The 12,261-nt window shown below is 40.3% G+C and overlaps 2 protein-coding genes and 1 long non-coding RNA gene across 3 annotated transcripts; 2 read left to right on the top strand and 1 right to left on the bottom strand.

The window, feature by feature from the left end:
• The first annotated feature begins 478 nt into the window (after window positions 1-478).
• LOC122670021 (protein WHAT'S THIS FACTOR 9, mitochondrial-like) lies at window positions 479-10,936 on the top strand. Its single transcript, XM_043866957.1, has 2 exons — window positions 479-489; window positions 9,059-10,936. Exon 2 carries the CDS (start codon window positions 9,110-9,112, stop codon window positions 10,616-10,618), a length of 1,509 nt encoding a protein of 502 aa, XP_043722892.1. The 5' UTR covers window positions 479-489; window positions 9,059-9,109; the 3' UTR covers window positions 10,619-10,936.
• On the top strand, window positions 3,719-4,655 carry LOC122668699 (protein FAR1-RELATED SEQUENCE 5-like). The gene is made up of 2 exons (XM_043865234.1): window positions 3,719-3,850; window positions 4,116-4,655. The coding sequence occupies exons 1-2, from the start codon at window positions 3,719-3,721 to the stop codon at window positions 4,653-4,655; spliced, it is 672 nt and encodes a 223-aa protein (XP_043721169.1).
• LOC122670022 lies at window positions 6,136-7,588 on the bottom strand. The gene is made up of 3 exons (XR_006334121.1): window positions 7,578-7,588; window positions 6,949-6,960; window positions 6,136-6,243 (listed from the first exon to the last, which is right to left on the bottom strand). It is a non-coding gene; the product is annotated as an uncharacterized LOC122670022 (long non-coding RNA).
• Window positions 10,937-12,261: the final 1,325 nt, after the last annotated feature.

Genomic DNA, 12,261 nt, shown 5'->3' with positions numbered 1-12,261 from the left:
CCACTAATCCACCACCATAGAGTTGGTTCATCATCTGTTGGTAGAGATAACCCTAAGGAGCACCCAAACCATGTTGCACGAGCAAAATCACAGCCCAATAGTATATGAGAGATCATTTCATGCTTCCCACAATGCATACAACCCCCGATCTACATTAACATTCCATTTACAAAGGGTATCAGCAGTTGCCACTCTATCAATGAATTAAACGACATGTAATAGAAAGTGGTTGTTTGAATTATAAAAAGTTTAAAAACCTTATTAAACCAATAAAATTGAAACCATTTATTCAACATGTGATACCGTTTATTAACCAGTTCGATTTAAGTTTCACTTAAAAAAATTTGCACCGTTTCGTTTAACACCCTTGAGTATTTAAATGGAACAAACAGGAAGAATAAAAGGCATATCGGTTGGTCTTTGATCAAACCCTCAACTCTAAAGTCTGAAGTCAAAAGAAAGAAAAAGAGAAATGTTCTCTGCGTAGACGTAAGGGCCATGCCCAGGCACATGGGGGCAGAAATGACCGCCCCCAATGCGCTTGGGCACGGACTGTCATTGGCTGTTGTGCACGGTGTGGCCCCTGTGTTCCATGCAAAGGACACTTCCCCCCACCGCAAAAAAAAAAAAAAAAAAAAATGTGAAGGGACGCTGTTCTCTGTGCCGCAGCACAGGCGGCGCCCAGGCACATGGGGGTGGGCACAATGACCACCCTACCCCCCGAGCGCAGCCTACGCTACGACACAGAGAACATTCTCCCATATGTGAAATACCACTTTTAAATCCCATGTTAGCTACCGGTTGAAGGAAAATACTAGGTTATAATAGAGAGAATCATACCCCAAGGGGTCAGCTCAGTTGGCAAAAGACCTACTCCTCAAATAAGAGGTCATGCGTTCATTTTTAAATTTAATCCATGTCATGATTAAATCACGTTTTACTCCAACTCAAACCGGTTCATCCTCACTCAAACCGAATCCAACCTACCCTTAAACCAAGTATTAGGGTTCAAAACGTTTCAAACAAAAATCCCCAAATAGCTCCATCGTTCTTCTCTTCTTCTTCCCAAAAACGCAGGGCAGAGCAAGAGAAGCCCTAAAACGAGTTGCAGAACCGAAACCGTGAGAGGGAAGTGGGGTGGAAGCCCATTTCGAACGAGAACCTCCGTCATGTGCTGAACGAGAAGCCCTATTCATTTCTCACCATCTGTCACCATCCATCGTTCTTCATTACGAGCAAGAAGCCCTAAAACTCTGAGTTGCAGAGCTTCTCCACCGCTCCACATTTGGGAGAACCTCTCCATCGCTCTATCGCTGAGAACCTCCCTCATGTGCTGAACCAAGAAGTTGCCATTGCCACTCTTTATTGTCACTTCCATCTGGAAACTCAAAAACAGCTTTTGAGGAAATGTTGCTTTCTCAGCAGCCTCAAGCTTCAGGTTTGTTATTTTCAGTTTTTTTCTTTCTAATAAATTAGATAGCCAGATTTGAGAGAATTCAAATATCAGAATATTGGAGAGTCTGATTTGACCAATATGCAGGTCGAATGTTCAGTGTTTTTGGAAGAACAAGATAGTAAAGTATTAGGGAAATCCATTAGAACCAGCTATTGAGTATTCCTACTGGAAGTAGGACAACTCCAGAACCAGAAATTTATCGCTGGATTCTTAAGTTTCATAACTGCATTAGATAATGACAAGAGTAATGAATAAGTAGTAGTAGAAAATCAGCAGTAACAATAGAATAGTGTTCTGAAATTAGTAGTATTCTTTAAGAAATCATACTAGGAATAGGAGACTTGGAAATTGATGGCAAGTTGAGATTTTGAAAACAGAACTAGACTCAGAACTTAACTATATCCATAACTGAAACCACTACTTAAAAATCAGATTCCAAACTACAGATTTTAGATGTATTTGTTTTAGCTATAACCTTTCCCATCCGTTTAAAAAATGTTGAAGAGAATTACTTGAGTGAGATGCACCCAATGGTGTGTTGAACAGAAATGCACTCAAAAAATTTGGACTCGACCTGAAACTCTGTTCTTTGAAGTCAGTTCTGATAATGCATTGTTGTTGACTTGTTGGTTCCTGATCAATTTATGTTCAACAAACACAAAAAAACCAAGTTATTATAATTTTAGGAGAAACAACATCGATAAGGGGACAGTGGTGGAACAAAGTTACAGTATTGGACACACCAAATATTATGGACATTTCAGGGTCCTTTAGAGATATCTGGGAAGAGCAGAAGTAATCATTAGGGTTAAAATGGATTGTCAAGACTGGAGCATGATATCTAAGCTTCCTAGGCTCCTGGCTTTATTGATAAAATATAATTGGAGATTAGCTTTGAAAATCTGATGAGACAGTTCACAAGGGTTGACTGGAGTTTTTTTTTTAAAAAAAAAACCATCCTGAGATTAATCACTTACAATTTGATAAACTCAATGGGGAAGAGGTTTATTGGTTTAATAATAGAAAAAGTGGAAATCAGGGATTACCTATATATGTTTATGGTTTGTAGCTTCTTGACTATTCTGCATGTTTCATCCTTTATTCAAATCAGTGCTTCATCATCTTAGGAGGGGTTTGCTAGTTTCATTGTTTCTATTTGCTTTGAGAAGTTAAATGTGTCTGATATGCTGGTCCTTAACGTTCTATTTCTTTACATTAGAATTATCTAGACATTCCCTGGAAATAAAACATTGTGTAGTTGTACGTGTATGTTTGTACCTGTCATCCTTATAATTTTTTATGTAGTTACTCTTGTTGCACATGTCTATGAATTGCAGTAGGGCGTTGCCAGCGTACACTTCCTGAATTTGAAAGTGTCCATCTCATAGTTGTCACAGCGTCACTGCGATCCAAGTCGGTGGAGGGGTGGCTGATCGATATATCGACACGTCATCCGCCATGACAACGCCATGGCGATCATGTCGACCATGGCAGAATTGTAATTAAATCCAAAGTTGAATAGCAAAGTTGAATGGCAAACTAGTAGATAAATCAAGATTTATAAGAGCAATGGTAGAATTGTAATTAATCTGAAGTTGTAATGGAGTGGCAGAACTGTAATTTAATGGAGTTAAAGAGAAAATTGAATGGGCTAAATAGAATAGCAATAGAGAACATAGGGGGTTTTATGTAAACAATATAAGTTGTCCTTACTTGCAATTTTAAAGACTTAATATGTCTTCAACCTTGCAATAGCACGATAGAAAGAGAGGTGGTGAACTGGAGTAGTTCCAACAGAGGAAACTCCATATGAAGACGATTCTCCCTGTAATTTCTGGAACAAAATCGCAGGGCCAAGGTCTGCCGATCCCAACGAGAAATAGCCTTAAAATTCTGCTGGCAACCGAATGGTGAGATCTGAAATCAGATCTGGCGGATGTCTTAGTTGCAGATTACTTCGAAAATTTGAATCTCACAGAAAGAGAGACTTCTGGATATGAAACTTCCAGGAATGGATCGCCCAAGAGAAAAGAACTTATGGATCAAATCTCAGAACCAGTCGATGTGCGTGTAAGGATCCTATGATGGCTTTCCAGAATCTGGTAGTACCGTCTAGAAAGAAAAAACTCAGAAACCAAGGTTAAAATAGGATATTTAGGGAAACAGGGATGCCATGGCGTTGGTCGATATGCACATTTTTCCAGCGCCAGGACGCCATGGCGACGCTAGGACAACTATGGTCCATCTTTTACAAGGTCAAATATGTCCAACACAGTGATTTCACCGGTTGATAATAGTGCTGAAGATGTGTATGTTGAGGACATACCTCGGATTGGCATGACGTTTGGATCGGAAAATGATGTATATGAGTTTTATAATCAGTATGGTAGAAAGGTTGAGTTTAGTATTAGGAGAGCATGCACATAAGAACAAGAAAGATCCGACAATCATTACACAGAGGAGATTTGTATATAATAAACACGGACATCGGAAAAATGACGAGAGATATGCTCACGAAGGAACCTCGTGCCGAAACAAGAACCAATTGTCTTGCAAGATTGTGTATATCTAGATTGAAAGATGGTCAATACGAAAGTAAAGATTTTTTTATGACCACAACCATGAATTGCATACACCAACTACTTCTCATTTGATGCAGTCTCAGCGCCAAATCTCAAATGTAGATGCCTATGGAATAGATTTGGCTGACGATTCCGGTATCAGGCCCAAGGCCACTTTTGATTTAATGGGCATGCAAGTAGCTGGTAGCGAAAGCCTAGGTTACACCAGGGAAGATCTTAATAATTACCTTCGAACCAAACGTCAGTGTCATCTAGTCTTTGGTGAAGCTAGGAGTTTGCTAGCATATTTTGAAAACGAAACAAGGAATAACCCATCATTTACATATTCTATGCAACTGGATAATGAAGAACAAATAACAAATATATTTTGGGCAGATCCGAGGATGCTCATTGACTATGCACTGTTTGGTGATGTTGTTATCTTTGACACTACTTTTTGCACAAACAAAGAGTACAGGCCGTTTGGAATTTTTGCGGGATTCAACCATCATAGGGGTGTGACTATATTTGGAGCTGCTCTACTACATGATGAGACGGTTCCTTCTTTCAAATGGTTGTTTGAGACATTCTTGGAGGCTCATGGACAAAAGAAGCTCATAACCATTTTTACTGATTAAGATGCTGCAATGGCAATGGCAATAGGTGAGGTTTTGCCTGAAACATGGCATGGATTGTGTACTTGACACATAATGCAGAATGAGATAAAGCATCTTGGTAATCTGATGAAGCAGGAATCATCCTTTCTTAAGGATTTGAATAAATGTATATTCCAATATAAAAATGAAGAGGAATTTGAGAATGCTTGGAAAATTTGTTGGATGATTACCAACTTGAGAATAATTCATGGTTAGCTCGAATTTACAGTATTAAACAGAAATGGGCACGCTGTTATATGAAATATACTTTCACACTTGAAATTTGACACATGGCCCATCCTCACCATTCCTTAGATGTCGAATAGTTAAAATTGCCACATCACTCTTCCATGTGGCAGAATGAGGTGTGCTTATGCAAAGAGTCCACATTTGCACCTCCATGCAAGAAACATTTTGCTATAGAATACAGTGTGTTTGCAGAGATCGCCAGAGTGACCGAGGCTTCATCTTCACTTACATCATCTTGAATAATGTGGTTTCTCTTCTTATGCTTCTGGTTCGTTGCATTATCAATTTACTGGTTGTTTTCTGTACCCTTGTTATTATTTGAAGTTACTAAACCTGGTTTACTGGATTTATTTATTAAATGATTATTTACATTCTTCTTTACTCTTTGATTTTTTTGTTGTTTGTTCCGTCCTTGCCTGGATACTCCCTTTTCACTCTCATGATTATCAGGATGTTTTGTTCTTGTTCAGGGAATTACAATTTTTTTTTTTTTGGGGGGGGGCGGGGTTGGGAGCACTACTAGTGGGTTTCTGTAGGCTGGCCTTGGATGGAAGTTACAATTGTAATTTACAGAAGGGACACTATTGCAACTGAAAATCTTTGTGAGGGGAGGGGGGATCTGTGGGAAGTTGTTATTGCTTTGTGAGCCATACTGAATTAAAACTGAAATTGATTTCTTCGTAAGCCTTATTGTATATTGTCAGGTTATATTTTTTCTTCTTTGTAGTGTTTTCACGGATCTCTTAATATGCTCAAGACATATGAAGCTTATGCCTCTGACCTGAGGTGTGGGAGAAAAAGAGTTTGGGTTTCAGATGATTTATGCTTCACTCAATGCCTCATTAACATATTATGATATAGGCGGGTCAGAGATCCACTCTTTTTTTTTCCACCTCTAAAGAGATTACATACTATTAGGAAGGTTGTGAATAGAGAGGGCAATAGACACTAGGACCGATACCCGGGACAAAGTGTTACTGGAGCACTTTATAAAGAATCCCCTTTTCATACCTCAATGAGTGGTGAGATCCCATTCCATCTGCCTTCCTTGCCCCAGCTCTGTTGTCATAATCTATGTCGTACCTTCACAAGGGAGGAATTGCCCGGAGTGACAGGCAGGATCAGATCGGAATCGGTCCCACTTTTTGTCGATTACCCCAAAAATGGATAGCCAGTCAGCATTGAATGCCACCAGTCATTATGGCCAGGGCTAACAAATCCCGATACATCGGCCTGAGAATTTCAGGGACAGGGAACTTGCTTAGGCAGTTCGCCAACCACACTCGAGCCCCTCAAACTCAAACATCTCTATGGTTGGACACTTACAAGTCTAGGTTACTACGTTCGCAGTTCATGCCTCCCTCGCGAGTCCGGTCGCTCGGCCGGATCTTCAGGGCAATGCAATTCCATCGATCTGGTCAATTCATTTCCGCGAGACGCTGCTCTACTCTTTTTCTTTGGCATTGCCATACGAGGGAGATCGCTCAGACTCATAGCTAATGTCTTTATGACACATCATTGGAGAGTGCAGAACATTCCTGTTCTGTTTTTCTTCCTCTACTTCCTTCTCTTTCACTATTCTCTTCCGGGCTGACTGCTTTGTTCCTTGAGACAAGCGTTCCTGCTGGTATTGTGTCCAACTGATCTGAACAAGAAAAAAGATTTCTTCAGTGTAATAGAGATGATGGGACTGAAATAATAAAAATGTAGAGTGGGCAGGGGGATCTGGTGGATACAAATATAAAGATGTAAAACTGGATTTAGTGGTCAGATATAGTAGAAAAATTTAGCAGAAAATTGCATGTGAAATTTCAGGCAAGTCTGATAAATAAGATATAGCAACTAAAAGGAGAGAGATACAGAGTATCAATGGATAATGGAAGAAAGACAAGATTAACTAATCTGCAAAATAGGAGATGTCTGAACTGAGAAGTAGATGTTTGAACCAGTCCTTAAACTGATCATGACTGAATTGTAATTAGTAAATTTGTGCATAATGCTCAAGTAATACCTGTATGTCCTTTACTTATATTTATATCTGTCATTCTGTCCTCGCAACTGAATCCAAAATTGGTGACAAACACACTGTATTCTATGGCAAAATGTTTCCTGCATGGAGGTGCAAATGTGGACTCTTTGCATAAGCACACCTCATTCTGCCTCTGTCTTCACAACTGAATCCAAAATTGGTGACAAACACACTGTATTCTATGGTAAAATGTTTCCTGCATGGAGGTGCAATGTGGACTCTTTGCATAAGCATACCTCATTCTGCCAGTTGGAAGAGTGATGTGGCAATTTTAACTGTTCGATATCTAAGGAATGGTGTGAGGATGGGCCATGTGTCAAATTCCAGTACGAAATTCAGTCATATACCCTCTCATATATGTATGTGCACCCCTTTTGCTTGACCTGGATTTTCAGTGCTTTTCTTTTTTCCAATTAGCCAACCCTAATTGGGCTGAACCTTGGCATGTGAGTAGGGCACCTTGTTTTCTATCTATCCACAGAATTCCAGCCTCATCTGAGCTGCCATGTGGTAGAACTAGGTGCCAGTGTAAAGAATCCTTATTTGCGCTGCCATGCAGGAAACTCGCCCCCCCCCCCTTTGTGTACATAAAGATACAACGACAACAACTCAGCCTTATTGTGTACATAAATATATAAAGTATAATTCTGTTGCCCCTCTCGAATCAAAAGACCCTGAAAATTATTCTTCTAAATGTCAATCACTTAGAGCACATACAAAAAACAAGTTTTTCCATATTACATGTGTATTTTATATTCAAAAAATCACGAAACAAAGCTGGGCCATTCATTTTTATGTGTTTTTAAATCTAAACTGTCTGTTTCCTCTCAGGGTTGGGAGAATGCACACTAATGTCTACAGTACTGGTACACATGCATGAACCATACACAGGATGTGTGCCAATACAAAATGGGTTATTTGATTGAATTAGACTCTGAAATTTGACACGTGGCTAATCTAGACCATGTCTTCTCTATCTAACGGTTGGAATAGATGTATTGCGAGGCTTGGAAAAATTACAGACCCTTGTGTTAAATAATTCGCCTATAATTATGTATAAGAGGGTGGGCCTTGGTGCAACGGTAAGGTTGCTCCATTGTGACCAAGTCGTCACGGGGTTCAAGCCTGGAAGCAGCCTCCAGGCAAAAGCAGGAGTAAGGCTGCATACATTATAACCCTCCCTAGACCCTGCAGTGGCAGGAGCCTCGTGCCCTGGGTACACCCTTCTTTTGTAATTATATATAAACTAAATTTTATATATGTAAAAACTCCTAAAATTGAGTGCCTAAATGTATCCCATACTGTATTTTTCCAACTGCTGAATTTACTATGGTCTAAATAGCTTTGCTTGTGTAATTGCTTGAATCTGTCATTACAATCTTATTGATTTTAGTAGCTGTTCAATACCTGCACTTCTTTTTTTACCCATTTTCATGCATGAGGGTTTGTCCAAGTACAATCTTATTGATTTTAGTAGCTGTTCAATACCTGCCCTTCTTCTTTCACCCCTTTTCATGCATGAGGGTTTGTCCAAGTAACATAATTGGGACATTTGGTTATCACTTATGCTTTGGCAAGGTTTAACCTGGTTCATAGTTTCTGTATACAGCAGTTATTGAATTTGATTCCCTTAGCTTCTTGAAATACTTTGTGATGGTCTCCCACTTCTCTTTGCAGTTTGCATGTCTCTGCACCTTGATCGTGATCAAGCTTTCAGCGGTTATCAAGTTTGATTCCCTTACCTTCCTGCAATACTTGGTGATGGTCTCCCACCTCTTAATACTTATTACTTTCATTTTGAATTTAATTAAGTTTAATTTATTTTGGTTTTTATTAATTGTCTTGGTGCTTATTGATATTGAATCCATTCTATGTATCCATTCCATTTTAGTAAGATTTGATGGTGATTAAATTTGTGCGTGCATGTGTTGCTCCTAATTTTTTGAAGACTTGAACATATTTTTATTTAACATCCCTTCCCCCCCCCCCCCCCTTTTCCGGATAAATCTTTATGTTTTCTTTGTACTTACTATGCCAAATAATATTTGAACATTGCCTGTACCATAATTTTGCTGTCATGGCTAAAACTGTTGCATTTTGGACACAGCTCATACATGGATAAAACAGGGAACTGATCAAAATAATACGAGCATAAGCCATGATCTTGATCTTCCGGTGCCTTGCACGAAACCGGCCACAGTGGCTGCAGCAGAAGCAGAGCTGCCGCACCTTTGTAGATGCAAAGATCAAATGGGTTCGAGAACGAGGGCTCGACCATGCTGTTGAGAAGGAGAAGAACCTGAGGCCTATGCTTGCCCTCAAGAACCTCATTAAGTCTGAGCCCTCCAAGTCCCTCCCTGTCTCCGTTGCTGCTGAGAACAAAGAACGCCTCTCCCTCCCTTACCGAGCCATTGAATTCATCCGCCGTTATCCTTCAGTCTTTGAAGAGTTCCGACCTAGTGGTTCCGGTGTTCGTCCCCACGTCCGCCTCACCCCTGAAGTCCTCAGCCTTGATCAAGATGAGCAGTTAATCTATGATAACCCAGACCACCGGCAAACGGCTGCTGATCGGCTTCTCAAGTTGCTCATGCTTACTAGAGTCAATAAGCTTCCCCTGCATGTCATTGATCGCTTGAGATGGGATCTCGGTCTCCCACACGATTATGTCCGCTCTCTTGTCCCCGAATATCCAGACTACTTCCAAGTCACCAGTGTTACATCTGATACATCACCTGGTTCTGAAGTGCTTGCATTAGAGCTGGTTTGCTGGATTGATGAGCTTGCTGTCTCCACCATGGAAAAGAGGGCCATGGCTAAAGCAGACCCACCTTACAGGAAGGGGATGCCCCTTACCTTTCCCCTCCAATTCTCTAGAAGTTTTGATATGGAGAAGAAGGTGAAGAAGTGGGTCGATGAGTGGCAGAAATTGCCTTACATCTCACCCTATGAGAATGCCCTACATCTTCAGCCCAAGAGTGATCAGGCAGAGAAATGGACAGTTGCTGTATTGCATGAGCTCCTCCATCTCCTTGTCTCGAAGAAAACTGATAGAGACCACATCCTCTACCTTGGTGAGCAACTAGGACTGCGTTCAAGGTTTAAGAGGGCCTTGATTAACCACCCAGGTATTTTTTACCTTTCAAATAAGATTAGGACACACACTGTTGTTCTCAGGGAGGCTTTCAAGAGGGATCTGTTGGTGGAGAAGCATCCGATGCTGGGTATGAGGTACCAGTATATTCATCTTATGAACAAGGAAAGGGACCAACTTAAGCAGGCTGGCACGTCGGATGGTAGTCGCAAGCAAGCACGGAAGACGGGGGCTACCAAGGGAGATGATGATAGTGAGGAAGAACAACATGAGGAGTCTTATGGCTCATCGTGGTCCGAGTCTGAGGATGTCAGTGATGATGAAGAGTATGAGGATGATGATGATGATGAAGATGAAGATGAAGATGAAAATGAGTCTGCTGCTAATGGTAGTGTTGTTTTGGGTAGAGAGCGAATGATTCGGAACCCCCACATCGAGTTGAAGAGACCTTTGAGATCTTCTGTTCAAGAAAGATCTGTTGGAGGATACTCAAAAAGAAGAGGCGACAGAAATCCTAGAACTATTTCTGGAAGAACAACTTCGTACAGAGGGCATAAAGCTGGTGTGAGATCCTAGGGGTGATCAAACTGTTCAAGAAGTGGAAAGGCATTTCCAGGAGAAACGAAGATTTATATTTTGTAGAGTGGAGGTTAAAACATCATATTTGATGGTAGTGAGTTTGCATTTGCCTTCTCTCATTCAAATTGGAACATTGAACAATTGATAGTGGCATCTTGGGGTGCAAGTCAGATACGAATGGGTTGGCAAATTGATAAATTTTGAATCTAATTGTGCCTATGCTTGGCCTGCCTGAGTCATTTTGGTTCAAATTTGAGCCCAAATTCAGGTGGATTTGCACTCCTAGTGGCATCCATTTTTGTTTTCTTTTTCCTCCCCCCTTTTTTCCTTACAGTTACATTAAGATTTGATTACTGAGTTGTAATATTTTTTTGTTTTTGAAGTTTTTAATTGACTATATTTCCCTAGTCATAGACTAGAGAATATTAATTGAAAATACGCCCATGTATTACTGTATCTTTAATCCTTCTATCTTCTCCAACCCTTACTTAATGTTGTTGATTGAATATTGGCTCAAGACCCATTAGTAATCATAATAGAATGGAAAATTTTTCAAACTACGACGAATGAAATGGCTGTTGATTGTATGAATCTGCATGCAAAGTCACTTCCTTTTCATTATGTATATTTATGATAATCTAACAACCCAGCGAAGAAAACTCCAGGGTTTTCATTTAGAATTCCTTATTCCCTTTCATGTGAATTTCCCTTGCTAAGAAAAGATGCACAGGTAAAATACTTGGAGAAGGTGGCAAACCCTTGGCTAACAGTACAACGGCAGAAATCAAACAGAATAACTGATAGAGCCTACATCTCACAAAGTAATATTGCTTCCAAAACAAAACACATTCTAGATTCACAGCTGCCTGCGCACAGCCATCCATTTGAAGCCAAATCAATTTAAGATATCAATTGATTGCAGTGATTTCCCTTTTTTTTACTAAATTTGAGAGGTCACAACCTAAATCCCATCTTCTCCATTTGCCTTCTCCACCCGCAATCTCCATCCCATTTGTTTTTTTGATTGTCCGGTTGTCAAAACCATCTGGATTCAAGTGGGTCTTATTGACTTCTTCACAAATCATGATATCAGATCTGGAATCATCTCCTCAACTAATAACATCAGGTATCACAGCAGGAATAACTGGCTGAAACTTTCTCTGTTTTGTGGAATTATTTGGGCACATTTGGAATGGATATTGAGATCTTATATTCAGGCAAGCCTCTTTCAATCCAAGAGAAATCACCCTCAGAGCAATGGCTAGCGCAAGGGATCAAACGCAGAATTTTCGGGCCAACAACCAAAGCAGTATCAGACTTGTAAGATGGATCGCTCCTACTCTCCCTTTTGTCAAATTCAATGTAGATGGTGCTAGCAGAGGAAATTCGGGAAGAGAAGGTACTGGAGGGCTCTGCAGATCATTTGACGGCTCTATTATTTGCGGGTTCTCTATTGGTATTGGGAACAATTATGCTCTAGTGGCTGAGGCATCCGCAGTACGCTGTGCTCTCAAACTCGCCATTAAACTTGGATTCCAGAATCTGATCCTGGAAAGTGACAATCTTCTTGTGGTTAGCATTCTAAATGGCACATCTCGAAGCATTCCTTGGAGAATCATTTCGATCATTAACGATTGTAA

The sequence above is a fragment of the Telopea speciosissima genome, chromosome 7 (genome assembly GCF_018873765.1).
Source record: "Telopea speciosissima isolate NSW1024214 ecotype Mountain lineage chromosome 7, Tspe_v1, whole genome shotgun sequence".
NCBI lineage: Eukaryota > Viridiplantae > Streptophyta > Magnoliopsida > Proteales > Proteaceae > Telopea > Telopea speciosissima.
This window is presented reverse-complemented; position numbering and strand designations above follow the sequence as displayed.